This window comes from Trypanosoma brucei, chromosome 10 (assembly GCF_000210295.1).
Source record: "Trypanosoma brucei gambiense DAL972 chromosome 10, complete sequence".
NCBI lineage: Eukaryota > Euglenozoa > Kinetoplastea > Trypanosomatida > Trypanosomatidae > Trypanosoma > Trypanosoma brucei.
This window is the reverse complement of record NC_026743.1, coordinates 1916867-1943727: the sequence shown is the minus strand read 5'-3', so window position 1 is coordinate 1943727 and position 26861 is coordinate 1916867. Positions and strand designations below refer to the sequence as shown.

General features: G+C 49.6%; 14 protein-coding genes across 14 annotated transcripts; 13 read left to right on the top strand and 1 right to left on the bottom strand.

Annotated features, from left to right (window-relative positions):
- Window positions 1-1118: 1118 nt before the first annotated feature.
- Window positions 1119-3206, top strand: TbgDal_X9830 (beta-adaptin, fragment, putative; the record flags this gene model as incomplete). The annotated part of the gene is made up of 1 exon (XM_011779854.1): window positions 1119-3206. One exon carries the CDS (start codon window positions 1119-1121, stop codon window positions 3204-3206), a length of 2088 nt encoding a protein of 695 aa, XP_011778156.1.
- Window positions 3207-3768: 562 nt separating this feature from the next.
- On the top strand, window positions 3769-4536 carry TbgDal_X9820 (hypothetical protein, conserved; the record flags this gene model as incomplete). Its single annotated transcript, XM_011779853.1, has 1 exon — window positions 3769-4536. The coding sequence occupies one exon, from the start codon at window positions 3769-3771 to the stop codon at window positions 4534-4536; it is 768 nt and encodes a 255-aa protein (XP_011778155.1).
- A 1485-nt stretch (window positions 4537-6021) lies between these two features.
- TbgDal_X9810 (prolyl oligopeptidase, putative) lies at window positions 6022-8118 on the top strand (the record flags this gene model as incomplete). The annotated part of the gene is made up of 1 exon (XM_011779852.1): window positions 6022-8118. One exon carries the CDS (start codon window positions 6022-6024, stop codon window positions 8116-8118), a length of 2097 nt encoding a protein of 698 aa, XP_011778154.1.
- A 397-nt stretch (window positions 8119-8515) lies between these two features.
- Window positions 8516-9250, top strand: TbgDal_X9800 (hypothetical protein, conserved; the record flags this gene model as incomplete). The annotated part of the gene is made up of 1 exon (XM_011779851.1): window positions 8516-9250. One exon carries the CDS (start codon window positions 8516-8518, stop codon window positions 9248-9250), a length of 735 nt encoding a protein of 244 aa, XP_011778153.1.
- A 270-nt stretch (window positions 9251-9520) lies between these two features.
- TbgDal_X9790 (hypothetical protein, conserved) lies at window positions 9521-13510 on the top strand (the record flags this gene model as incomplete). Its single annotated transcript, XM_011779850.1, has 1 exon — window positions 9521-13510. One exon carries the CDS (start codon window positions 9521-9523, stop codon window positions 13508-13510), a length of 3990 nt encoding a protein of 1329 aa, XP_011778152.1.
- Window positions 13511-14590: 1080 nt separating this feature from the next.
- Window positions 14591-15640, top strand: TbgDal_X9780 (ATPase, putative; the record flags this gene model as incomplete). The annotated part of the gene is made up of 1 exon (XM_011779849.1): window positions 14591-15640. The coding sequence occupies one exon, from the start codon at window positions 14591-14593 to the stop codon at window positions 15638-15640; it is 1050 nt and encodes a 349-aa protein (XP_011778151.1).
- Window positions 15641-15929: 289 nt separating this feature from the next.
- On the top strand, window positions 15930-16262 carry TbgDal_X9770 (hypothetical protein, unlikely; the record flags this gene model as incomplete). Its single annotated transcript, XM_011779848.1, has 1 exon — window positions 15930-16262. The coding sequence occupies one exon, from the start codon at window positions 15930-15932 to the stop codon at window positions 16260-16262; it is 333 nt and encodes a 110-aa protein (XP_011778150.1).
- A 298-nt stretch (window positions 16263-16560) lies between these two features.
- On the top strand, window positions 16561-17886 carry TbgDal_X9760 (hypothetical protein, conserved; the record flags this gene model as incomplete). The annotated part of the gene is made up of 1 exon (XM_011779847.1): window positions 16561-17886. The coding sequence occupies one exon, from the start codon at window positions 16561-16563 to the stop codon at window positions 17884-17886; it is 1326 nt and encodes a 441-aa protein (XP_011778149.1).
- Window positions 17887-18292: 406 nt separating this feature from the next.
- TbgDal_X9750 (hypothetical protein, conserved) lies at window positions 18293-19393 on the top strand (the record flags this gene model as incomplete). The annotated part of the gene is made up of 1 exon (XM_011779846.1): window positions 18293-19393. One exon carries the CDS (start codon window positions 18293-18295, stop codon window positions 19391-19393), a length of 1101 nt encoding a protein of 366 aa, XP_011778148.1.
- A 476-nt stretch (window positions 19394-19869) lies between these two features.
- On the top strand, window positions 19870-20337 carry TbgDal_X9740 (hypothetical protein, conserved; the record flags this gene model as incomplete). The annotated part of the gene is made up of 1 exon (XM_011779845.1): window positions 19870-20337. The coding sequence occupies one exon, from the start codon at window positions 19870-19872 to the stop codon at window positions 20335-20337; it is 468 nt and encodes a 155-aa protein (XP_011778147.1).
- Window positions 20338-20619: 282 nt separating this feature from the next.
- On the bottom strand, window positions 20620-20967 carry TbgDal_X9730 (T. brucei spp.-specific protein; the record flags this gene model as incomplete). The annotated part of the gene is made up of 1 exon (XM_011779844.1): window positions 20620-20967. The coding sequence occupies one exon, from the start codon at window positions 20965-20967 to the stop codon at window positions 20620-20622; it is 348 nt and encodes a 115-aa protein (XP_011778146.1).
- Window positions 20968-21111: 144 nt separating this feature from the next.
- TbgDal_X9720 (methyltransferase, putative) lies at window positions 21112-22224 on the top strand (the record flags this gene model as incomplete). The annotated part of the gene is made up of 1 exon (XM_011779843.1): window positions 21112-22224. One exon carries the CDS (start codon window positions 21112-21114, stop codon window positions 22222-22224), a length of 1113 nt encoding a protein of 370 aa, XP_011778145.1.
- Window positions 22225-22500: 276 nt separating this feature from the next.
- On the top strand, window positions 22501-24156 carry TbgDal_X9710 (2,3-bisphosphoglycerate-independent phosphoglycerate mutase, putative; the record flags this gene model as incomplete). The annotated part of the gene is made up of 1 exon (XM_011779842.1): window positions 22501-24156. One exon carries the CDS (start codon window positions 22501-22503, stop codon window positions 24154-24156), a length of 1656 nt encoding a protein of 551 aa, XP_011778144.1.
- Window positions 24157-25740: 1584 nt separating this feature from the next.
- Window positions 25741-26433, top strand: TbgDal_X9700 (hypothetical protein, conserved; the record flags this gene model as incomplete). Its single annotated transcript, XM_011779841.1, has 1 exon — window positions 25741-26433. One exon carries the CDS (start codon window positions 25741-25743, stop codon window positions 26431-26433), a length of 693 nt encoding a protein of 230 aa, XP_011778143.1.
- Window positions 26434-26861: the final 428 nt, after the last annotated feature.

The window sequence follows — 26861 nt, the reverse complement described above, 5'->3', positions numbered from 1 at the left end:
GTGATCGATCGGAAGAGTAAAGAAAAGAAAAAGAAAGAAAGAAAAAGGTAATTGATGCAGAGGGAACTTCACTTTATTTTATTATTTACTCACTTATCTCTGCATATATATTTTTATGCATCTTGTTGTGATATCATCCCTCCCTCTCATTTATATTTTCATTTTAAAGTGCGTGCGCATGCGTTTTATTTGTTTTGATTATTTATTTATTTATTTTGGTTGTTTCCCCTTCGGATTTCATGAATTTTCCTTTCTTTATTTTTTTTTCTCCGTTTTACTTCTTACCTTTTATCTTAATTAAGATTTATTACTTGAGAGTGTAATCGATCGTTTTGAGGAAAGCGGAGCTCAGGCACAAAAAGTGGCATATGCGTGCATTGCTCAGTGGGAAAAGTTTTTAAGGAAAGGGACCGTTGTTTTTCTTTTCTTCTTTTTTCCCATTCTTTGTTTTCATCTTTTATGTTGTTTCACTTTCATTTCGCTTCACCTTATCTAATTTTATATCTTATTTTATCTTCTTCTCATTGCGTATTTCAATGATAAGTCTTCTGCTCGTTTGTTACATTTGCTCCAAATTCTCATGCCTCATTTAGAGTTATTAAGAAAACAAAAAAAAAAAGAAAATGATTGAATCAGCGAACTCGCCCTTGACTGAGTGTTTGTAAGTTCTCCAAGAGAGGTTCAAATGTGGTCAATACCCACTTTTCATGACTGATAATAATAATAATAATTATTATTATTATATATATATTATAATAATAATTATTATTATTATTTGAGGTTGTCTGTTTCTCGCACCATTCATCTTTCGTTCGCTCTCTTCTTTTTCCATTTTCTTTTTCCCCCTTTCCACACCTTTTTCTGCTACCAGGCACTTGAGGGCTCTGAAATAACAAAAAGTATACAAAAAAAAAAAGAGAGGCAGAGAAAGCATCGAGGAAGAAAAGCGAGAACAACGTATTTTAGAAACAAGGAAGAAAAGGGTAAGGGACGTAGTAAAGGAAAGTTAAGAAACCAGTTGTGCTTCTTTCCTTTCACATTTTATATTTTTGCTGTTGGTTTGTGACGTTAAGTGAGGGTGGTGACAGTGCATTCACTCACGTTGAAACTTCGGGAAAATGGAAGCGGTTCTGCGCAAGGTGGAAAAGCTCAAACAGAACTTCCGGCACAGCGGCGGTGGCTCAAAGTTTTTCAACACCGCGTGGCGCGGAGAGGGAACGGCGCTGCAACATGAGCTTAACAGCAATGATAAGTCGCGCCAAAAGAACGCTGTGAAACGCATTATCGCCGGAATGACGATGGGCCGTGACGTGAGCCATCTCTTCATGGATGTCGTGAAACTCGGGCAGACGACAAATCTTGAGCTTAAGAAGTTGGTTTACCTATACGTTCTCAGTAACGCGAAGCTGCAGCCTGGGAAGGCTCTCATGGCGGTCAACACATTTCTTCAAGACACAACCAACCCTTCACCAGTCGTGCGGGCGCTCGCCGTGCGAACGATGATGTGCGTGCGTGTGGATTCCGTGACGGAGTATACACTGGAGCCCCTCCGTCGCGCTGTCAATGACTTGGATCCGTATGTTCGCAAGAACGCAGTCATTGGTATAGGAAAGCTGTTCCACAACAGCAGACAATTATACGAGGATCAGGGCTTCAGCACGGAGCTTCTAAAATTGCTGACTGATAAAGCTGCCGTTGTTGTCTCCAATGCGGCCGCCGTGGTGATGGAGGTCAACAGCAACGGCGGGACTCCAATTGTGTTGGAGCGTCACCACATTATGCACTTGCTGGACCAGATACCTGGAACCACAGAGTGGGGGCAACTCAACATCTTGGAGCTTGTTTCTTGCACCCGGCCGGGCGACGATAGATTTGCAGAGGATGTTGTCTCGCGCGTTATGCTGCAGACCAATCACACAAACCAGTCTGTTGTCATGGGAGCCATCAAAGTCATCATCAACTACTTACCTCACTGTGGTCAAAGCACAGTAAATGAGGTTGGCGTGCGGATTAACTCAGCCCTCGTGACACTGTCGAGAGGCGATCCCGAGGCACAGTACGTTGTGTGCAAGAACATTCACGCCCTGCTTGTCATATTCCCTAACCTTCTGATTAACAACCTGGATTCCTTCTACGTTCGCTTCTCGGACCCACCATACGTAAAGCTGGAGAAGTTGCGACTCCTGCTCAAGCTCGTCAGCAATTCCTCAGCAAATGGCATCCTGAAAGAGCTGGAGGAATACAGCACCGAGGTGGATCCATTCTTTGTCGAGGAGGTGGTGAAGGGAATAGCCGAGCTCGCACTTAAGATTGACTCAGTTGCGCAGAGCTGTGTGGCTCTGTTGCTGCGTATTGTTAAAAACCGCCCCGAGTTGCTGCCACAGGTGGTGACAAGCTGCAAAAATATCACCCGCAAGTACCCAAAGTTGCTTGTGCTGGGCACTCTAATCTCGGAGTGCGGGGCGGACGGCGTAGTGGAAGAGGAGGCGAAAGTGTCACTCATTTGGATGTTGGGTGAGTTCTGTGAATTTGTTGAAAACGGGATGGACATCATTCGAAAATACATTGAGGAACTCATGCTGCATGAGCCACCAGTTCAATTGAGTATCCTTAGTGCCGTTATCAAGATGTTTTTGCGCGATCCTCAGGGAATGGAGCCGACCCTCAACACTGTGCTTGACGCACTGACAACACAAAGCAGTGACCCCGATATACGCGATCGCGCCTATGCATACTGGCGGCTGCTTTCCAAAGGTATTGGCGTGGCCAAGATGAAAGAGATCGTCCATGGACACCATGCTGCAGTTGCCGTGGAGTCCACATTCAGCGATGCTATGACAATGGGAGATTTATTAAAGTCTATCAACACAGCTGCAGCGGTATTCGCAAGACCCGCCCAGTCGTTTCTCCCACCCTACGGCTTCGTCACTGAGGACGGTAGCGATGAAGAAGAGGAAGATGAAGAAGCGGAGCCGCAGTCCAGTGAGCCACAGGTGGGAAACACCGAAGCTGCGCAACCGTCTCTCTTCGATTTCGGCCCACCAGCGGCATCGCAGTTGCCGGCGGGACCAAATAATGCAGCAGCGGGAGCAGCTGCAACCAGCCATAGGGATCCCCTCGAAGACCTGCTCGGCGGCGGTCTGCCAGCGGCACCGCCAAAACCAGTTGTTCAACAGGCGTCAACTCTGGATGATTTGTTTTCATGAAGGGAAGAGAAGGGTTAACAGCCAAATCCGCAACTGCTCCCCCACCGTTCCTCTTCGTTGTACGTACCTTTTCCCCTGCTGGACTGTGTGGATGGACTTTGCTTTTCACGCCCCGGTAGTTTTGAGTGTTTTCTGTTCTTCTACCCTTATTGTTGTTCGCTCTCTTTATTACTCTGAAGAGAGTGGAGGAGGAGAAGCGCCAAAAAAAAAGAAGACAAATCTAAGTGAGGGAAGGGAAAAAAGAAAAGAAAAGAACAGAACGCTAATCATTAAAGTGCCGTGTGCGGAACTGCTACCGATAGTGATGACCTCACTTCCACTTACTCCTCGAACCCTTTCTTTATCCACCTTTGGTGAACCGCCTGAAAGGAATGCGAACATCGACATTCGTTTGCTCGCTTGCTGGTAACATCTTTCCTTCTTATGCCTACGGTGCCCCTGCTCCCCCCCCCCCACAAACTCCGCTACTTCCCTCTCACTCGTACACCTTCACTGTAAATCGCGAGCCTTTTTTTGTTTTAATCCTCCCTGTGGTTGTGAGAAGAAGTAAAGGTTCATAGTTATGTTCCGCCGACTTTCTTCAAGTGCAAGGGCAGTTGTGGCGGCCCGCTTCTACACACCGCCTGAGGGATTGAAGAAACTTTACGCAAGTGACTTTGAGAACTCGAAGTATCCGTTAAACATTGTTCCCAGTGATAGTGTGCTCTTTGCCAAGTTCCTGTACAAGGCGGCAGAAGAGAAGGGAAACTTTGACAACATCTTAAGCGATTTCCAGAAGATAGCAGCTGCGGCCTCCAAGCTTCCTATCTTCTGGGAGCGCACGGCAGTTGTTGAAAAGATACCCGAGTTCAAGCAACTCTCAGAGCCCACCTTTTTCACACTTGTGTGGATGCAGAACAACGGTATGCTGGAACTCATCCAAGAGGTGGCGGAGGTCTATGAGACATTTGTTAACGCAAAGCAGAAAAAGGCCGTGGCGAAAATCTTTGTCGCCCCTGGCGGTGAAAAGAACGTGGAGGAAGCCCGCCGAGTCGCGGAGGAGCTGCATAAGGGGTTGAAGGAGCTCGCTGATTACACTCTCGTTTTGAAAACGGTCGTCGACCGCACGATTGTCAAGGGATTCGCGGTAGAACTTGCGGGTCAGTACGTGAACAAGGCTGAGGGCCAACAGAAGCAGGCGGGTCGGGCAGATGAGGTGGATTACACGAATCTTCCCGCTCCTAAGCCACAGAAAACGGTTTGGGATGATAATATCGAGACGGAGGTCCTGCGCAAGTACCTCGACGGTCTTTCCCAGTATGATATGGAGGAGGCGAAATATGGCGTTTGATGGTCGATATTGAGGGAATGATAGGGAAAGAAAGATTGGGAACACTGTCAGTTGCCGACGCATGTTGGAGGAGAAGGCGAGAGCAGTGTAAGTGAAATGAAAGGTTGAAGCGGTGGTATACGCTTGGGAAGATTTGCAGACGCCGAGAAGGAGGCGGCCATTATCCGAAGGAGGGGCAGAAGTTATTGCCCCCTATCTTGTACGGGTGGTGAAGCGAAACGTTTAGCCTCGTGAATCAGCGCGGTGTGTGTACGTGGCGGGGAAGAAAGAATGAGGGTGATAGGGAAGTAGAAGCCGAAATAAAAGTAGGAAGAAACTCCGATCTGAGGGGTTGGTTTCTCATCCTCCCTTTTACTTGTGCATGAAAAAGGAATGGGAGACGCAGTGGGGAGGAAGGGAGAAAGGATGAAAGACCCTTACCCCATGGTGGTGAGGAACAAGCACCTTAACGACACAACGCCACTTCGTTGTTAATGTAAACTTCCGTGTCAGATCACAGTGGTTTCAGCACGGCAGCGGCCCTCATCCAACGTGGGATTGGTAAAGCATTCCTATCGCCATCTTCGTCATCGGCATTGCCCACTGCTTTGTGACACTTGAGAAAAACTAGGGGGTTTCGTTCGTGGTAATAACTTCTCTTTCTTCTTTATTTTTTTTTCTTTCGTGTTGCATCTTCAAAGTTGTTTACAAAAAAGGGGAGGAAAGCACTCACACACATTCCATATAATGTTTGAGTGAATGTAGCGAAACTGCTACTTGTAGGTGTAATGTTTGCCACACCTAAGGTGCATCATTAGGTGGGCATTTCTCATCGGTTGTGGAGATGTCGTTGATCTTCTATGTGAACGAAGGGTGTAATTATGTGTCACGTGAAAATATAGAGTGCAGGCAAATGGTTCGGCTCAGACTCAAGAGGGACACCAGCTCCACACTATGTTGTGCCGAATTTTCACCCCCTTTCCGAGGCTATATGATGAGTAGTTCCATTAACACACTTTCCTCGATGCGAGTCTGTTTAAAGTCGGAAGGGATGTAGGTTGTAGCATCTGAGTGTAGCCGCGGCATGAAAAGTACACTGCAGACGGTGGGGGTCTCGGTGAAAGAGCATATTTGTGTGCATGTCCACCAGCTATGGTAACAGAGGATGATATGCGGTAGTGGGCTATTTGATGTGGATGATTTGCTTTGTGAAGCCCTCTTCATCTAAACAACGTTATTTGGTGGAGCAGTATAAGCCACCCGGACGTTGCCATTTGGAACCAGTCACTAAGTAATATGTGTTTCTTTAGTTTGTGCCCTTTTTATTTTAATCTTCTTGAACTCTCCTGTGAAAAGGACAAGTAGAAGTTCTTTTTGAGGGCCTTCGCATACATTTCATCCTCTCAGTTATTTGCTTTTGCAACGGAAGAAGATCAAAAGAAGAAAAAAAAGCCTCATATCTGAAGGAGAGGAATAAGAAACGAAGAAAGACACCCCCAAACACAAATGCGCCTCGCTTACCCCACTGCAAGACGCTCGGCAGCGAGCTACGTGTTGCATAATGTGACGGTACCAGAACCGTATGACTACCTTGAAGATCCTGAAAACAACGAAACGAAATCATTCGTGAAAGCCCAAAACGATCTCTTCGGTGAATACATGAGGTCCACCGAAGCACTTGGGAATAAGTTGTATAACCGCATTTCCCAAACGTTCGACTTCCCCCGAACGTCCAACCCCAGTTTTCGGAACGGTCGTTATTACTTTTATCACAATACTGGTCTACAGAACCAAAGTGTTTTGAAGCGTGCCACGAGTCTAACAGACTCCAACCCCACAACCTTCCTTGATCCCAATATCCTGAGCAATGATGGCACAACGGCCTTGAAGGCCACGGCATGGAGTGAGGACGAATCCCTGTTCGCATACAGTGCCAGTGACAAGGGAAGCGATTGGCAACACATTCACGTGCGGCGGGCAGACACGGCTGAGGACACTGAGGATGTTATTGAGTGGGCCAAGTTCACAGGTATCTCATGGTTACACAACACTGGATTCTTCTACACGCGCTTCCCAGCTCTTAAGGGGGATGTGGATAAAGGCGCTGAAACAGACGCGGCGAAGGATCCTTTTGTTTGCTTCCACCGCCTCGGTACGAAGCAGGATGAGGATGCGGTCGTACTCTCTCTACCAGAGCACCCCCACTGGGGGGTTTCTGCTGAGGTATCTAACTGTCACTCGTACCTTGTTGTTTCTATTACCGATGGTTGTGAGCCAAAGAACTTGATATGGATCACCAAGTTACCTATCGATGGAGCTGAGAAGCTTTCCCCTTCTACATTAACATACAATAAGTTGTTTAACGAATTTGTCGGTTCGTTTGAATACTTGGGGAATGATGGCACCACCTTTTACTTCGTGACAACGCGCGACGCGCCGCGAAAGAAGATCATCTCCGTTGACATCGCCACTGGGAAGGAGCAGATTGTTGTGGGGGAGAGGGAGGCCGTCCTCGACCACGCCGCACTCGTGAAGAACACTCTGATTCTCGTCTACCTTGAAGATGTCAAGAGTACTCTTTATTACTGCTGCTTGGACAAACCAGAGTTAAAGAAAATAACCATACCTATCGGAGCGATATCTTCCCTCTTTGCGGACCGCAAGGTGGACCTCGTGTCCTTCAAGGTTACATCTTTCCTCCTCCCGGGGCGATCGTTCGTGTTGGACATCAACGATCCCGAGGGATCACTTCGCGTTTTCAAGGATGACAATATCGAGGGCCTCTCTGCTGATGACTTTATCACGGAACAGAAGTTCTATAACTCAGCTGACGGTACCCGAATTCCAATGTTCATTATTCACCGGAAGGGGATAGTGACGTCGGAGTCTCCGGTGCTTCTCTACGGCTATGGAGGCTTCAACATATCCCTCACACCGTCGTTCAGCTCATCCCGTGTGGTGTTTCTACAGCACCTCCGCGGGGTTCTCGCGGTGCCGAACATTCGAGGGGGCGGTGAATACGGAGAGGCTTGGCATAACGCTGGTCGTCTGACAAGTAAACAAAACTGTTTCACGGACTTCATTGAAGCGGCGAAGTTCCTCCACGGAAATGGCTACGGCAACCCGGCAACAACAGCCATCATGGGGGGCTCAAATGGTGGGCTGCTGGTGGCGGCGGTTGCAAATCAAGCACCTGAACTCTTCCGTTGTGTTATATGCCAGGTGGGTGTGCTGGACATGTACAAATTCCATAAGTTCACTATCGGCCACGCTTGGAGGTCAGATTTTGGTGACCCAGATAAAGAGGAGGACTTCAAGGTGTTGCAAAAGTACAGCCCACTACATAACATCAAAAGCGGGGTTAAATACCCTGCAATTTTGGTGGTAACAGGTGATCACGACGACAGGGTGGTGCCACTGCATTCGCTTAAGTACATTGCGGCACTTCAGCACGAAAACCCAACGGAGGGAGGCCCCTTCCTTGCTCGTGTTGAAGTGGCCGCCGGTCACGGTGCTGGTAAGCCCACCAGTAAAATTATGCAGGAGTCGGCGGATATTTACACATTTATTGCAAAAAATACGAACGCCCAGTGGACAGACTGACGGTGGGGCGTGTTCACTCACCGAATGCGCTTCACATGTTGTTTTCTTGCTCATCATTACACCTCTCGATTTTGTTTTTATGTGAGTGTTGTGTTCAGCTCTCCTTTGTCTAAACTGATAGCGCATCTCTTTATGGTGGTTTCAACCACCTCTGATGTTGTAGTAAAGATTAAAAAAAGCAACTGCTGTCACTGACCAAATGAATAGGGGAAGATGTGGAGACTGATTGTAGGTTATTCAACTGGTTCGGTAGGCCGTCTGTCAGCTTCTTGTTTGAGACCATCACCCCGGCACCTTTACGCTCCATTTGTAATATTATCTTGTGTTGCCACGTTTCTTCTTCTCTTTTCTCATTTCTCTGGCCCTTTTTGTGCTTTTGGGTACATTCACGGCAGGCATGGCAGCCGAGCAGCCAACTACACTGGCGGGGGTATTACTCACAGATGTGTGGCGCGGCCCCCTCCTCGCCACAAGCCGGACGAGCGAGCGGCTGGGACATATCGACTTTGCTATGGTGGTGCCGCCCGTTCGGGCATTCATATACTATATGTTGTGCCCATTTTTATGTTATCCCGTCGCCGCACTTCATTTGTGGGGCTATTACCGGTGCTTGAAGACTCTCGTGCTCCCAAAGCCCTACAAGGAGGAACGCTACGCCTCGCATGTGATATATGGTGTGCAGAAGCGCGTGTATGATAGCCGTCAGAAGCGACTCCACGAAACGGCTGTAACAGATGCCCAGGAGATTCAGCGCGCGTTACAAGTTGCCGATGGGGAACGAAACCACTTTGTAGACGATCCAAGCGCACCTGGTGTGGCGTACTATGTTGTGGAGCAGAGGATTATGAGAGCTGAGGCAATCTTCACTGGTGAGAATTGGGCGTGGGCGTTCATATCAGACAGCTGCAGGTATCTTAGCCCCGTGGTTCTCGCCTACCTTTTTGTTCCTTCGTGTCGTCGTTTGAAAGTTGACCTGAAACTCTGGTCGCAGGGGCGGCTGCGATGGAGGCAACTGCGACATCCCGTGTTGAATTTCTTCAAATCATATCGTGACTACAATGACGCAATTACTCGTATAAACATCACAAAGCCACCACCGAAGGGGAAGCAACCATGGACGACGAACCTGTAGTTATACCTCCGTTGATCTGCTCTTTGTGGCCGCACACACGCATGCGTGTGATCGAAGGGCTGCGTGAACTGGCATTACGTGGTAGTTGATCTTCTTTGATGCAGTGATGTTGTCGAGAGGCTGATTGATTGACTCCTTTTCTCCCCTACTTCTCACGTTTCTGGCATATGTGTACGCGCATACATGTTGTATTTCTCTTTCTGTGTCGTCTTTTTTTTTTTTTCCTTTTCGTAGTATAAACGACTTGGGCAGTGGTGGAGAGCGTCTGATATGTTGGATGCGGAGGACTTTGTAATGAGTCTGGTTTGTGCACGCACGGAAGACTTGCAGCGGCGCGATGCACTAAGAAGGAGGCGTGCCGACTACATCGTTAGAGAAGACGAAACACGTGCGAAGCGAAGTGAGGAAGAGTTGAAGCATGTGCTTTACCGTGGCACCGACTATATTTCGCTAGTAGAACATAACTTTCGCCGCTCCCTCGATGATATGGGTCGTTGGTGGGACCTCCTCAGCGAGCACGTTATAAAGGAAAAGCGTGAATGCGAGGAAGCTGAAAGGCTTCAAAAACACATGACTGACATGTGCCTATCAACGTTTACGAAACGAGAACTCTCGGAGCAGGTGTCAGTGGTGGAAAAGGATGAACGGCGCCTCGCAGAGTTGGAAGAGCTCCTCGTTGCTGAGGATAAAGCAGCGAAGGAGGAGTCCGTCGAAGAAGCTATGCAAAGGGTTCTTATGGGCGCCGAAAAGTGCATCGATTTCCTCGATTCAAATTCTCTAACGAATAGGTCTACTGGAAGCCTCCTCACATGTACAGCCCTCCACTCTTTCATTCAGTCGATCGCGGGAGTGCCGGTGTCAATAGAACGAAGCGCCAGCATTACCTTCGGTATGATTTTCGGTCACCACCCATTTCGTCTGGTGCCAAGCACATTCCTCATGCTCCTTCACACACTGTATAACAAGATGTGGTCAAATGAGCCCGCGGTCAACCGTTTTGACATCTGCAAAATACCGTTGTTTCTCGTAGATGGGCCGAAGTTCAGTGGAAAGTCTTTGGTGTCACATCATGTCGCAACTAGGCTCTCGCTTCTGCATATATCTGATAGGGATCTGGTAAACAGAGCATTGGAGGCGTATCACAGCGAGCGTGAAGGGCTGCCCACACTTTTAGCAACGGAGAGCAGTGATGATGTTCCCTATATCAGAGCCTATGAGGAGCACGACGAAAACAACGATGAGACAGCTTATCACAGTCATGAGCGTGTTATGCAAACCGTGGAGTCCGTAATGCGCCTTAGTCCGTGGGCAGTCGCTGGGGAAGAGATTGAGGGGGGCCTCTTACATGGTAGGCCGGTGGAGCCATCGCTTATTGTGCATTTGATGCAGTTACAGATGAAAGACACGCTGGAAGGGTGTAGTGGTATCCTGTTTGATGGGGCAGTGGCAGGTCTAGAAGAGCTCCAGAGATTGCAGCTTATCATCCCTCCCTTTGTTCACCCTTTCAAAGGGGCCTTGAACAACTGGCCATCACCACCGCCATTGCCACCAAGCAGTACGGATGACGGGGCACCGACTGAGGAGAATCAAGCGCAGAGGCTACTTGTTGTGCAGCGTGAAGCGCGGTTGGAGCAACCCGTTGTGAGAGGCGAAGGCAAAACGCGACCATCTAAAAAGGGTGTAGATCTCAGCACTTTGCCACCTCCAGTGCTACCTGAGGTCGTGTACCCGGAGTTGGCACCCGAAGAGCGAGAGGCAATAGAGCGCTGGGAAGGGCGGGAGGAAGATACGAATACACTATTTTCAGCCATGGTCTATATTCACTGCGGGACCCAGGAAATTTTTAACCGCTTTGCAGGACTACGCGTTGACAAGGAAACAGGTGAGCAGTATCATATGATATTTTGCCCACCACCGCCGGAGCGGGTGCCGCACGTTGTCAACCTAGACCGCACAAGAACCTCGACGGCCCTGCTCCACCGCGTTGTGCTTGAACAGAGGCGAAAGTGGGATGCACTGCGGCGTTCCCTCACGCATGAGAACGGTAGTGGTGGCAATTTGTATGAAGTTGACGGCGAACAGGCGTTGGATGGTATCGTATCCAACGTGGCGAGAGTTATTAGTTCCAGGCAAAGGATTTTTGAAGAAAACATGCTAATGTACGAGGCGGCCATGGGGGCTAAGAAGCAGAAGAAGTGGATTGAGGACACGATTGTGGAGATGAGGGAACGACGTGAGGCGGAGCGGAAAAGGTTGATCAAGATATATACGGAGAGCGGTGTACCAATTCCACACGAATTGGAGGATACATCCCCATTGCCGAGCGTCTACACTATGCCGGAGGAGACACCCCAACTATTCTTTAGGGGTCTTGCCATCTTTACGTCGTACTATAATGGTATATATGGATGGACTGGGGCCGCTGTAGAATCGCTGGTGCGTATACTTCTCGGCTACCGCAAGGTGGCTATGGAGAAGTACGAGCGTTTCTGGAACCAACCAGATGAAAAGCAGGGGAAGTTGGACCGCTTCGTAGAAAATTACAACAACATCCCTTTGCAACTACTTGGGCAAGCAGTGTGTAAAAACGAGCTTCATCTGCTGGTAGACCAACTGCGAGACGAGCTGTTTAGCATTGCAGAGGCAACAGGAAGGGACGTCACCACGCGGATTGATTTGATTACAAAGAAGGAGAACTTCCTGGGACCGTGGAGCACGACGGTTTGTAACGTTGCCATCGCCACTGTGAAGGGAGAAATAGAGCGTTTCATGGCCACACTGAACATGGTACTTATCTATTTTAGTACTGTCGTCAACGAACCGTGTGTGTTTGAGGAGTTAGAGTCTGAAGCTGTTATGATGCGTGCTGGAGTTGACGGCGTCCAGGAGTTGGCAAAGGGGAAGGATAAGAAAGTCCAAGGATCGAAGAAGCCACAGCGACCCGAAGACTTGGCCGAGAAAACGGGAGAAGATATGCTTGTCGAGGCCATTGGAAAGCTTGTTACCACCATTACGAACTACGTCGAAAAACTCCAGGGACCGATAACGGCCTCACAGCGAGTGCGAGAAAACGCAAAGGCGGCAGCTGCGGCTGCGGACGACGGGAGGTTCAGTCTGATTCTCACGAAATGTATGCCTTTTGTTCATGAGGAGCTGGCTAGTATGCAGGAGCGGATTGGGCGTATTCGACAGTTCTTTGTTGGACTCATGCGCGAGGCAGAGCAGTACTGCGCGAACTGTAGAGACACTCTTCTAGCGAAGGCAAAGGAAGGTCGGCTTAGCTCTGCTTCCGCTATAAACACGGCCATCTATACTCTTCGCAATGCAATTGAAACGGAGCGGGCCATCCCTCCCCTGCACTTGGGACAGCAAACGTTCTCTGTTCTCTCTGGAGGTCCGAAACAGGACGAGCGCGCGGTGACACCTCTGTCACCGTATGAAGTAACAAGCGTACATGAGGTTCCCATGATCCACCGAACCCTCTCTGCGACGAGGCTGATGAGCATGATTCGCACCTTTCGAAATGTGGCACCTGACTACACATTGGCGAGCGCCGAGTTTTTCTACATTGTGCAACCTGATGACTACGCGGGCGCACAGACGAGGAGTGTTCGCCTCAAGACGAGGCGTGAGGTCTTTGAGTCATTTGACCCTCACGGTTGCGGTTATATTGACTGGCGTGAGTTTGTTCTTCACCTGATGCTTTGGTGCGAAGCGGTGCCCGACATGACGAGGCGGGACGAACCAAACAACTACTATATAAGAGAATGTTCCATCGAGGAGCTCCTCGAAACAAAGACAGCGTTGTTGGGTGCGCAGGAAGTGGATGAGGAAACATTTTCAAAAGTGCCCTTCTACTTCGCTAAGGATCTTAGCGATGACCGACTAGGGGCGTATATGCAAGCACTGTGGTTAACGTTCGCCGATGATGATGGCAAACTTTGCCCTACGCCGTTATTGGCGATGATGTGCGCGGACAGGCAACCCGTGCGAGGGGCGCAAAAAGCGTTTGCAGTGTTCCCCTCCGCGCAGGACGGTTTGTTGACTCCTTGGGAAATAGATTGCGTCTCCCACATGCTTGCAACAAATCCCCGAAACATGTGTCTTCCAGATGTCTTCTCAAAGGAAAACATAGATATTCTGTACCATGGTGAACGGGCTTTGTCTTTCGACTCAGTGTGCGAATTGGTGATGGGTCGTAGCATGCTTAACAGCACCAAGGCGTTTCTTCGAAAGACATTTGCCATCGATGTAGATTGATTGGATGTAGTTGTGGGTTGCATTTGTAATGATTTGAACACCACAGGATGACGCTGGAGAGGGTGAGTGCGTAAACACACAAAAAAAAAATGAATGTAACATTACTGTCTGATTTTCTATCTGAAGCATATTTTGGATCTGTTCCTCCACATCCCCCCCTTTACACCTTCCAGAGGGGGGAGCTTGTGTTCTTCAACTCCTCACCTCTTGCTTTTATGTAGGCGAAGTTTAAAGGTGGAAAAAAGGAACTGCTACCGAAACAGGAATATTTCTATGTGGGTTTGTGTAGTGTGTGCGACTCTTTGCGTTTGTAGCCGTTAAGCCGTGCGCGAACTATGCACCTATAGCGCATGTGATTAAAAATATGTTCGTGCTGATTTTTGAAGAGAGGCACGACAGAGGAAACAGTGTACTTCATGTGAATGGGAATGGTATCACATTATTATTGTTGTCGTTGTTAGTGGTAATCGAGCGCGCTTCGATTTGGAGATCACTTAGTCACCGCGCGTCGTTGGCCGCTGCGAATGACACTCCGACAAGCCATCTCGGTGCTCCCATGTAAAGCAGCACCCAGTGGTGTGGAAGAGCAGAAGTGCCCCCGCTGCGGAACCGTGACGGGGTGTGTGCCCATTTTGTCAAAACGGGGATAATATACGTAAATACGTATTGAAAACTTTTGGCTTCTCTACTGGTGGCACGAAGACAGTTAATTTTCCTCCGTAGTGAATGTGTGGGCTCATTTGTAACCGCCGAAGGGCAAGTTCGCATGCAGCGGTTACGCGTCACCACGGCAACCGACTCTGTTGCTGACTGCGCTACGGCCACGGGTTCGAGCAGTTTGAGTTGCGCTGTCGTAAGAGCCCTATAAGAACTAGTGTGTCGGGGAACCGAAAAGGGATAGTTTCATCGGTGGTGGGGAATTCACGAGAGAGCACAAAAAACGCGATTCGGGCCATCACGTCACGCACCATTCCCTTCTGTACTTATTTTTCCCTGACTGTGCTAACTGTTTGCTTCTCATTTGTATTCCCGATCCTCCTCTATTGTGCCTTGTAAACCTTTTTTCATATAATAGCAATTATGCTGTGGGTCGACAAGTACCGCCCAAGGACTCTTGATGACGTAGATTTGTATCCGGAGCTTACCGAAGTACTTAAGCGTTTGGCCGAGTCGCAAGACCTCCCACACCTGTTATTGTACGGACCCTCTGGAACCGGCAAGAAGACGCGGGCCATGGCAGTGTTGCAGCAGGTGTACGGTCCATCCGTTTACTCGCTACGTCTGGAACACAAGTCTGTGCAAGTGACAGATAGCAAAGTCGTTGATATAGCGACACTGAGTTCCCCACACCACATTGACATCAACCCTTCCGATGCAGGGAATCACGATCGCGTAGTCGTGATGCAAATGATACGCGAGATTGCGCAGACCGTTCCCCTGCAGTCTGGCACACCAGGCGCTGCGAAGTACAAAGTTGTGGTGCTCAACGAGGTGGATAAAATGGGACGGGCAGCTCAGCATGCCCTCCGGCGGACAATGGAAAAGTACATGGCGACGTGCAGATTGGTGCTGATCTGCAACTCAACCTCACGTCTTATCGCACCCCTTCGCTCTCGTTGCCTTGCTGTCCGTGTTCCTTCCCATTCACAGGAAAACATAACCAAAGTCATTCGAACTGTGTGTGAAAAGGAGGGCCGGATGCCCCCATCACCCGCATTTTTGGCTGCCCTTAGCAACCAGTCCGAAGGAAACTTACGACGTGCGCAACTGATGCTGGAGGCAGCAGCCATGACAAAAGTTGATTTTTCAGGCAGTGGAGCCAACATTCCGCAGGCTGATTGGCAGGTCTTTCTTGAGGAAATTGCCAACGACATTCTCACGGAACAGACACCAAAGAAGCTGTTTGAAATTCGTGGAAAGTTTTACGATCTGCTCGGGCAGTGCATCTCAGGTGAGGTAATTATGCGAGGCGTCTTGGAAGCCTTGCTTAATTCTGTTAAGCCGGCAATGCGACCGGCTGTTGTTTCTCTTGCGGCGAAGTACGATCACAACATGAAGCTTGGCACCAAACCCATTCTCCATCTGGAGGCATTCGCATCAGGAGTGATGCAACTTCTCAAGCGAAACTGACTATCAGTTACGTAAGTGGCCGTTTTTCTCTTCTCCTTGTTGTTAAATAGATGCGCGGCGGCTCCTTCGCTACCATTTAGGTTTCGCATCCCCCCCCCCCTATCACCGGGGACAAGCTAATATAGCACTCATGAATAGAACTAATACCCATCACCTGTTTGATCTACCCCTTTTTGTAGTCGAAAGTGGGTATGCAACATCTGTTGAACCTGACGTGAGGTTCAAGTAAACGCTTGCTTTTTTCCCTTGTTCTTGCCTTTTTCCTTCTGTGCCGTATTGATAATCTTTGATGTACGCACACCTTATCAGTGATGGTTGGGGCCTTGTTTTGGTAATTAGAAAAATCTGTTATCTCGTTCGTAGTACAAAATCTGCCGGGCTCCTCTTCACCTACTCGATACGGTTGGAGCAAAGGACAGAGCGTCGTATGTTTTCTCTGACCCAAACCTGGCTTATCGCTCACTGGTACTGCGGGCACAAGTTTCGCCACCGCTTCATGCGGGACAAGCGGTTTCATCCGTCGCTACAGGCGTCCCACGACGCCAGGAATCGTTTTAGTAAGCGAAGACACTTCAAAACGAACAGGTGGAACTACCAGCAGGCGTACCGTGACATGCCGTGACGAACTCAGGCGGAAATAGGAGGCTTGCGGTTCGTGGTTGGTGTTTGGTAAGGAACGTGGAAGTCACGATAGTTTTCGACGTGCGTACGCGCATAATATGTGGCTTTACTATGTGTTTTAGCACGAATGTTTTCCCTACCCTTCGTGTTTGACATTTTCTGTTCTCATTCACAATAGCGCTGTTCCCCCTCCCCTGTGCACTTCAGTGGGTGGGCATCACCAAGGTAGAGCACTGTGCCCCTCCCCTCCCCCTCTTCAACTGTAGCAATTACGTACGAGCGTTCTGTTTCCCCGTCGTATGGCAGCCCAAACACCACGCAAGGAGGTTGGAGTGGACCTGCGGGATGAATTAGACGCAGACGTGGAGTGTGGCTCCGGTTACATCTCCATCTTTGGACCACCGGGTAGCGGCAAAACGACTATGCTCCTGCAGTACCTCACTTCGCGGGAGCATCACGTACGTAATATGAAGCGGTCTTTCTTGCTAGAGTATGTTACTGGCAGGGCGCTAGCTGGTGACTCCCTGCGGCGGCTGGCGTGGCGTCTTTTGCCGCAAACTAAACGGCGGCGGACAGAATGTTCACATCTTCAGTTTGGCTTGCTGGTACGACAGTGGCTTGACAATGCAGTGGAGGGGAGTGAGCTTCACTTCGTCGTGGACGACGCTGATGAAGTGGAGGAGGGTGCTGAGGGTATTAATCAGTGGCTCTCGGTGTGTGTCGGTGGATCCCAACAGCCGTGCAACTCAAACGTTGTTTGTCTTTGGGTAGTGTCGCAGATGCCGCTCCGTCTCTCAAACTGTTTTCGCTTCCACTTCGTTGCGAGACCCGATGCTAGCGTTGTGCAGTCGTGGTTGAACACGCTCTTTGCAACAAACGCATCCCCACCCAGAGCTGGCGCAGGGGCTAATACCCCGAGCCTCACGCTAGAAGAGGCTCACAACATAACAAAGGGTGCAGTTGAGTACTACATGACGCATCTTCCCATGCGAGCGAGTATCGTCACACAGGACATGCGACAACTTCTCCAGCGTGTACATCAAATTTTACCGTTTCTGGCTGCGCATGCTGTTGTGGGACGCCTCAATGCGATGCACTACTCGACAGTATGGGGAAGATGGCGAGAGCTCTCGTCATCGGTCGCAACTGCACCTTCTGGTGCTCTTGTGGGGAGTCGCGGAGATCCGTTAGTGGCCGTGCTGAGACGAATTGGATGCTCAGCCATGCTGTGGGCCCTAAGTGCTTTTTACTGTGGGGCCGTCCCAAAGTCAAAGCACGCCCTTGTCTTCGGTGACGAAAAGCTGGCGCGTCGTACAAATTCTACGGAGGTGAATGCCGCATCGCACAAGGCAGCCGTTCTCTCCTCGTTAGCGCACGTCGTCCATCTGCCCCGACTCATGCTAGTTTATCGGTCCCTGCTGAACATTTGCGTGAACCTCCAGGATCCACTCGAGTTCGTGCCCGCAGAAATAGCGGTGCAGCACCACCAGACGTTGGTGTCGTGGGGTCTCATGGTTCCAACAACCCACAGCACAAAGGGTTATCACTGTCACATACCTGTTACATCAGCGATTAGCCTTTCGCAGCATTTGTCGTTGAACCTCTACGACCTCATTCCACGATGAGGCACGGATAGAGTGTGGTACTCTCCGACATAGCATTACGTACATTCGTGTATATATGTTCTCGGGTCGGTGTGACAGGTGGGTTTCATCGTTGAAATTATTTGCCTATCTCCAGTATCTCTTGCACTAACATACAATTTTCTTCGCTAATATGTGTAATCAGTGTCGTTTCACCTTTTTGCGTGCACGGCAGGGGCCGTCCATAGCAATGATGGAAGATGTACTCGCCACATACCCTTTTTCTTTTCTTTTGCTTTGTTGAAACATTCTTGGTGACAATATATTGGTTTTACATAGTACCATTGTTACCTTTCATAACGCTGCTCGCGTGGGGGGTTGTTTCCGTCTCGACCGCCCCGCCCTCAACTGAGTGTGGAAGAAGTCCGGAATCTCATTTTCTCTGCAGATGGCCATACATGTCGCTCGTCAGGGGCGGCGAAAGATGTACTACTGGGTTGGAACGTTCATCTGTGTCGTCGGTATCTTGCTGCTGTTAGTCATTCCGTTTAAAGGTGTAGTGCGCGAAAAATTGGGTATGCCATCGTTCATTGGTGGGTACTGCGCTGTATTCGCAACTTTGCTGTCGTTTTTCCAAATTCTTGAGCATCTAACTTGCTTCTCTGACCCAGAATGCCAAACGAAGGTGGTCCGCATCCTTTTTATGGTTCCACTGTACGCTATGATATCGTGGGTGTGCCTTCTAGCTCCTGGTGCAGCTGAGTACCTCAACATCCTCCGGGATGCGTACGAGAGCTACGCCATCTACGCCTTTTTCCAGCTCATGTTGGCTCTCATGGGAGGCGTTGATACTTTGTACAGGGCCCTTATGTTGGAGGAGTGGCCACCCGTGCCACATATCTTCCCTCTTTGTTGGCTGGAGCCGATGAAGGTTTCACCCACGTTTGTGCGCAACTGTCGATTAGCTATCTTCCAGTTTATGGTGGTGAAGCCACTGGGTGCCATCGTTATTATTATCTTAAAAGCAAAGCACGAATTGGGCGGTATACTCGACGTGAGCAAGGGTCATTTTTGGACTGCCCTGATCTGCAACTTTTCCATCACGACAGCCTTCACAGCGCTAGTTTACTTCTACGTTGGGTTGAAGGAGTTCATGGAGGGCACAGATGCCCTTTTGAAGTTTATATGCATTAAGGCGGTTATCTTTTTATCCTTCTGGCAAGGGATACTGATTCAACTTCTCGCAGCCATGGATTGGCTACCAAATTTTGGGTACTGGACCAAGGAGGAAGCACCACAAGGACTGCAAGACCTACTAATCTGCATTGAAATGATGTTTGTAGCCTTCGCTCATCGCTACTGCTTTGGGAGCGACGTGTATGACCCTGCTAACTTAGTCTCTATTGAGGAGAGCCAGGGTAATCTCGATCCATATGCAGCGGGTCGCACAATTCCACCGATACGTTACAGCGTCAGAGAAAACCTAAAGTACACTCTGAGGAATGAGGATATTTTCAACGACATCAAAGCTATCGTGCGTAATCAGTAGGCTCCCGGCGTGGGGGTGGAGGAGACCTGGTGGGGTATGCAAAAAGAGGGGTAGAAGTAGCGTGAGCGGATGCTCCTACGAGGTGTGTAGAGCACCGAAAACTTTCCTGGATTTGCTTCTTGTTATTCCCCTTTTGCTTGTCTCTGTTCCAGCTGCCTGTTTCCGGTTCATCATCCATAGGTTTAGGCATAGTCTTTTAGTTTCCTGCTGATGAAACTGAAAAGGGAAGGGGATCGCAGAACCCATAAGTGCTTACGAGGCGAACCATCACTATTTTTTTTTTTTTGTCGCCCGTGTAACTGGTCACTGGCACCACTTTTTCTTCAACTTTTCTCTCTTAAGCGCCCACTCCACGCATCCTTGGTGAACGTCATTCTTCTTGGTCACCCCCAGTGCTAGGAACTGAGAAAGGGGAGAAAAGAAAGGAAGTTGCTAAAACATATCGCCACATCAATAGCGTAGCACTTTTAAGGGGCATGGCTCCCAAGAAGAAGGTCCCAGACGCACAGGTGATTGACGACAAGCAGCAGGCCCTTGAGAACATCAAGCGGCAATGTCAGGCCGTAGAGCAGTTGCTTCTTTTGGCGAGTGAAGAAATTCGGTGCATTCGTCACGAGAAAAGTGTACTGGAGAAGCGAATTGCAGAGATGGTCCAACAGCAGGAGGCGGCTGAGAACACTACCAGTGAGCAAGTCCGCGCAATGCAGCGTTCAACTTCAACGCTTAGCTATCAGCTCAGTCAGCGCATAAAAAGCCTCGAGCAATCTGTGGCCACAGCAGAGAACGAGAACGCGTCGATGCGCAACGAGCTTGAGACGATACGAACTAAAAAGACAAAAGAATTGGAGCGGTTGAACGGCGAGGCGGCGGCGTTGAAGAAGGAGCTTGAAGAAAAGGCCCTGAATAGCGCTGTGCTTCTGAGGGAGGTGCTCCTAACAAAGTAAGTGGCCCGCTATTCACCACGTGCAGATGGGGGCAAGGAGCGTATTAGAGGGCGGTGTAGAGCGCTTTTTTTTTAAATCCTGCAAGGGGTTCTGTTTCCCATATCCCTTCCTTTCCACACCCTCATGTGTGGTGAGGCGGTTGGTCACGCCCATGATCATATGCGCTGTAATTTGAGGTAGGCCGAGTGGTGGCTGCGTGTCGCGATATGTAGGATCAGATTGAAGAAATACCAATGACCATCACGAGGGTCAATGTATTGTTGATATCATTATTATTTGGTGTTACCGCAAACGCAGGGGAGAGGTATTTGATGGATATGTAACGCTACACCTCGTCAGAGGCTTCTCGGGAGCAAGGTCTATACAACTGCCGATGTGGTTCCGGAGGCGGCGTAGAAGGCGACTCCATTTGTATTTTACGTTGAGTACATGCCGTCGAAGTGCCGCGTAGACGTCTGTGGGCCTCATCAGTGCAACCGAAGGAACCCTCTCACCATCCTGCAGTTGCGGGGTGTCGCGCGGTCGCTCACGTGCAAAAGTGCGTACCACAGACGGGTTTGTTTTTGCTCCTGGAATGCACTGTTTCGTGTGCAAGTACTCACTTGAAGAGGATAAAATTGTTTCACGCATGGAAATAACTCCCTAGTATTTGCAAACCCTCTATGCCGTCCCTTTCCCCCCTCCCCTCCTGACTCTCATCTGATTCGCTTTTATTGTTGGCATTTTTAACGTATATGCGTGTAGAAGGGGAGTGCAAGGGTGGGTACTTCTCTGATGCCTGCCGTTGCAGACTGCACGGTAGTTTTCCCTCTGCGCCATGACCCAGCTTCCACACATCCGGATGTCAGTGGGCTTGTTGGAAAAGCGTTCGAGCGCGTGAACTGGAGGGACGCTTTCGACACATATCTCGCAGAGGAACGGAGCGCATTGTGGGCCGCGAAGACTGCTTTCGACAACACAGACACCTCCGCATATATAGCGGCCCGTGACGCACTGTTTCCACAAGCCGTCAGTGGTGTTCACGGGGCTGTTGCGTTTCGCAACCGTGCGGGCCACAAGCTTCATGAGACTATGGAAGCAGTCGGTTTGTGGGAATACTTGAAAGGCGGGGCTACGAGGGCAAAGGGCACCTTTACGTTTGTGGATGTCTGTGGAGGGCCCGGCGCGTTCTCTCAAGCACTTTTCGCCATGGGGAAGGAACATAAGCTGCGTCTGCGTGGCTTCGGTCTTACCTTGCGTAATGTAAAGGGTCTCGATTGGTATACTGACCTCCCCTCACGCAGTTTTTTCCCCTGTTATGGTATTGATGGCACAGGCAATGTCTTCAAACTAGAGAATATTGAGAGTCTCTGTTCATTGACGTGCAAAGAGAATGTACGGCTTGTTGTTGCTGACGGTGGGTTTGACGTTCCCACCGAAGTCGTGAATTTCCAGGAAACAATCTCATGTAGGATTGTCTACGGGCAGTGGCTGAGCGCTGTGAAATTGCTACGCCCAGGTGGGTGCTTCGTCCTGAAACTATTCGACTGCTTCTCGCCCTTCACAAGAGCCATCCTTTTTCTAACAACCCACCTGTACGAAAGTGTTCAGGTGGTGAAGCCGCGTCATAGCCGCGTTGTGAACAGCGAGAGGTATTTAGTGTGCATTGGCTTTATCGGTGCCCCAAAGCAGTGGTTGGAGCACTTCGAACGCTGCTACCAGGAGGGCTTCGTTGACAACGACAACATTCCTACAGTTTTACCCACGTCTTTATTTTCTGGGGATAAAATATTTGGCGCCGATGTGGAGCGTATGAGTGCCACAATTGCGTCTAATCAGGTGAGCGGGTTGCATGCCATACTGGAGAAGCTGCAATCCAAACCGGCAATGGAGGAGGCCAAGTCATAGGTAGTCCACTTAGGGTTGTGGAGAACTCAAGGGGGGCTACAGGTCACTGTGTCTAATGCTACTGCTGCTTTTGTTATCGCTGATGAAAGTTGTTCCTTCGTTGTATTCACGCGAAGAGAAAGAAAAGGGGAATGCATTTCGAATATAGATATTCCCCTTCCGCTTCTTTTCTTTTTGTTTGTGTCCCCTGTTTAGGAGTGAACCTTCCCATAACTAACACAGCATTTACTACAGCGGCCATACTAATCTCTTTATTCTTGTTAGAAATTTTTGCTAATGGCACTCACGCTTGCTGCTCACAAGACACTCCCACGCCGCAAACTGGTGCTAGTCGTTCTTGACGGTGTTGGTATTGGCCCCCGTGATGAGTACGATGCCGTCCATGTAGCCAAGACGCCCCTCATGGATGCTCTCTTTAATGATCCCAAGCACTTCCGCTCCATCTGTGCTCACGGCACCGCTGTCGGGCTCCCCACTGATGCCGATATGGGAAACAGTGAGGTCGGTCACAACGCTCTTGGGGCCGGTCGTGTGGTCCTGCAAGGAGCTTCGCTTGTCGACGACGCCCTGGAAAGTGGAGAAATATTCACGAGCGAAGGATACCGCTACCTCCATGGCGCCTTCTCACAACCTGGACGCACCTTACACCTCATTGGTTTACTGAGCGACGGTGGTGTGCACTCACGCGACAACCAAGTGTATCAGATCCTTAAACACGCTGGTGCTAATGGGGCCAAGCGCATTCGCGTGCACGCGCTGTATGATGGCCGTGATGTACCTGACAAGACCTCCTTCAAGTTCACCGACGAACTCGAGGAAGTCCTGGCGAAGTTACGTGAGGGCGGTTGCGACGCCCGCATCGCGAGTGGCGGTGGTCGTATGTTTGTGACTATGGACCGCTACGAAGCGGACTGGTCGATCGTTGAGCGGGGCTGGCGTGCTCAGGTGCTTGGTGAGGGACGCGCCTTCAAATCGGCCCGCGAGGCCCTCACTAAATTCCGTGAGGAAGATGCAAACATCTCGGACCAGTACTACCCACCATTTGTCATCGCTGGTGACGACGGCCGACCCATTGGCACCATTGAAGATGGCGATGCCGTGCTCTGTTTCAATTTCCGTGGAGACCGTGTGATCGAAATGTCCCGCGCCTTCGAGGAAGAGGAATTCGACAAGTTCAATCGCGTACGCTTGCCCAAGGTGCGCTATGCAGGCATGATGCGCTACGATGGTGACTTGGGTATTCCTAACAACTTTCTTGTCCCCCCACCTAAGCTCACGCGGACAAGCGAGGAGTATCTCATTGGTTCTGGCTGCAACATCTTTGCCCTCTCCGAGACACAAAAGTTTGGTCATGTCACATACTTTTGGAATGGCAACCGCAGCGGCAAGTTGAGCGAAGAGCGTGAGACCTTCTGTGAGATTCCAAGTGATCGCGTGCAGTTCAACCAGAAGCCCCTCATGAAGAGCAAAGAGATCACTGATGCCGCCGTCGACGCAATAAAGAGTGGTAAGTACGATATGATCCGCATCAACTACCCCAACGGTGATATGGTTGGCCACACCGGTGACCTTAAAGCAACGATTACGTCACTTGAAGCCGTCGACCAGTCACTCCAGCGGTTGAAGGAGGCGGTGGACTCCGTGAATGGCGTGTTCCTCATAACTGCAGACCACGGAAACTCAGATGATATGGTGCAACGCGACAAGAAGGGTAAACCGGTACGTGATGCTGAAGGTAATCTCATGCCACTCACATCGCACACACTTGCACCCGTCCCTGTTTTTATCGGAGGCGCTGGTCTTGATCCCCGTGTGCAAATGCGGACAGACCTTCCGCGTGCGGGCCTTGCCAACGTGACGGCAACATTCATCAATCTAATGGGCTTTGAAGCTCCATCAGACTACGAACCGTCGCTCATTGAGGTAGCGTAGGGTTAGAACATGCGTACCAAGCAAACGGAAAGGGAAAGAAAGTCGTATGAAACAAGGAGAAGGGTGGGAAGGGAGGGCAGAGCGAGGTATTAAAGCAAAAATGCTGCACGTGTGCTGGGTTAAGTTGACGGGAGTGGCTTGCTTCCATGTCACCTCTAATCACCTCCGGGGTAAAGTAACAGTTACATGTATTTAAAGAAAGCGGGGCCGCGAAGACGCCTCCGCACATATACATATATTCCTCACCGTAGGATTGCTGTCTCGCATGCCTTATTTGCGTGACACGTAATAAAAGAGAATGCGCGGGGGCGGTGCAATTTCGAGGGGAGGGTACGTGTGCGTGGGTGTGTGCGGCCGCGACTGTGAAGGAATTGAAGTGACTGAGGCGGCAAGCACAAAGAAGGTGTCTGCACCTCATGTTACAAATGCAATAATGTGCTGGTCGGAACCGATTTTACCAAGCAGGGGCGTATGCATCCTTGGGATGTTTACTAACTAGTGGAGTCACTGCCAACTCATTGGAGACAAGAAAAAAAAAAGGGAGACGTTTGGACAAGAGAGGACATTGGTGGGAAGTTTTGTTCTTTTCCATCAAACAGATATATATATATATATATATATACTATTCAATTACTGGGGGGGTTTTAGATTGTGTTGCACAGAAGGAGGGGGGAACGGAGGTTAAAAGAAGGAAAGGGAAAGAGGGGAAATATACCCCCTCAGAAAAAAAACAATGATATAACAAAGAAGAACCTTTGGAATTTAAGGTGGCACCTTTCACAAAGACATGGTGAACACCAAGTGTGAATGTGATGGAAGGAATGACTAATGCGTTGATAATGCACACCTTCACACTCCTGCGCCACAGACGTTGCATTGCTGTCATTATTTTCTACTTCTACTCATCAATTCTCCACCTTTTTCCCGTTTTGATAACTGCTTCACGCCGCGGAAAGTAGCAGCAGAGCTGTAGTTAGTCGAACGGTACGCTACTCGCAGGTGGGGTGCCTTGGTTTTTATTTTTATTTTTCCTTTCCCTTCCCAGCAGAATGGGAACGAAGGAAAATGCAACAAAGGTAGTGGCAGGTAATTATCCCTACTCTAGCGTAGCGCGTGGTGAACATTTGGTGTCGCACCGCAGCCCTCCACGTGCACTCAAATGGCTAGCGCCTGCCGCTCTCCTCTTCGCTGCTGGTGGGTTCTACTTCACTTGTCGTTGGAACAATGAGCGGGCAAAGGACGGGCCGTGTATAAACTGTAAACGTCAGCAGGAGATTATCGAAGAAGTATATTTTAACAAACAGACTGTGCAGAAAGGAAATCGGCTATAGGAACCTTCTTTAATGCGTTGTGTGGTTGATAGGACACACACACACACACAGTGGGAATGTCTCGAACCGAACTTCGCGTATTTGAGGTTCATGATGATAGTTTGTGCCGTGAGTCAGTGTGCCTTCAAACGTGCGTGCGGGGACTTCCCAGGAACCTTCCTTTCTTGCGCCGTGCACCTTTTTTTTTTTTTTGAAAGGCACTTCATTCCCCACCCACCATGCCTCAAACAAAATTTTAAAGTTCTGGCACCGAATGGATCGCATAGAAATATACTACCAGTTTTCTCTCCCTTTTCCTCTTTATTTACCCCTTTCCATAGTTAGTGGTTGCCTTCTTCAATTGGTGATGAGCGACCCCCTCGTTGCGCAGCTTGAAAAGGATTTCCGCGCGATTGAGCAATCGGATCCGTCCATCGCCGATGGCTTTCGGGTAGTATACGACCGCGAGGTTCCCTGTGAGTTACGCGGAGTGGACGGGAGCGGTGACGGCTCACTAGAGGGTTTGAAAGTGAAGGTACTGACACTTGGTGACGATCACACTCTAACGGCATTGCGTGTAGAGGTAACGAGTGAATGTGACCTCTTCTTCCATCAGACATGTGTCATCAATCACGTCGGCTTCTTGCGACTGAGAGAACACCAGAGTCTTGTGTGTGACTTTGCAGACTTTCTCATGACGTTTTTGAAGATGCTCAACCGTTGTATTAAAGAACCCCAACGCTTTTTAATGGTATATGTTGTGGGGGCGGATGGAACAGCTAAGATGGAGTTTGTAGAGAATTTAGAGTACAAAATTATCAACGTTTTATCCCTCCCCTTTCGCGCCTCGCCAGAGGAGGTGGTGCGGGAACAGATTGGCTACCGCTACAGTGCTGTCCGCGCCAGGCTAGCCATTTTGACAGCCCAACTCAAGAGCGCTACTGTCACACTTGGAAAAACGCGATAAGAGTGCAAATTCTTCAGTGCGCGCGGGGGGAAAGTAGACGATGCTCCCGTGGCGCGGAGTATTGCGTAGAGCATCGAAACTAACAAGGAAGAGAGTGGTAGTATCACCACATGATGTCATAGAACCGTGCTTTGGGCCGTTGCTGCCGCTGTTTGGAGGGAGAATATCGCACGCACCTCTATAGAAAAAAAAAAGAGGGGGAACGCATGCATGCAGGCTGCCGGAGAAACCGGAGCTAATGTCGTTTATATTTACCCCCGGTGCAGGAGGTGGAGGTTGCGAAACTCAGTAAGTTAGTTTGCGGAAACGAGCCGCCTCTGCACAACTGCTAAACACTACCAATGGAAGATGGGTTGAGGTTCACTTTCACAGTCGTCTGCATTTTTCACATCGGTGTGTGTGGGTTTATTTGTGTAGATGTTTCCTTT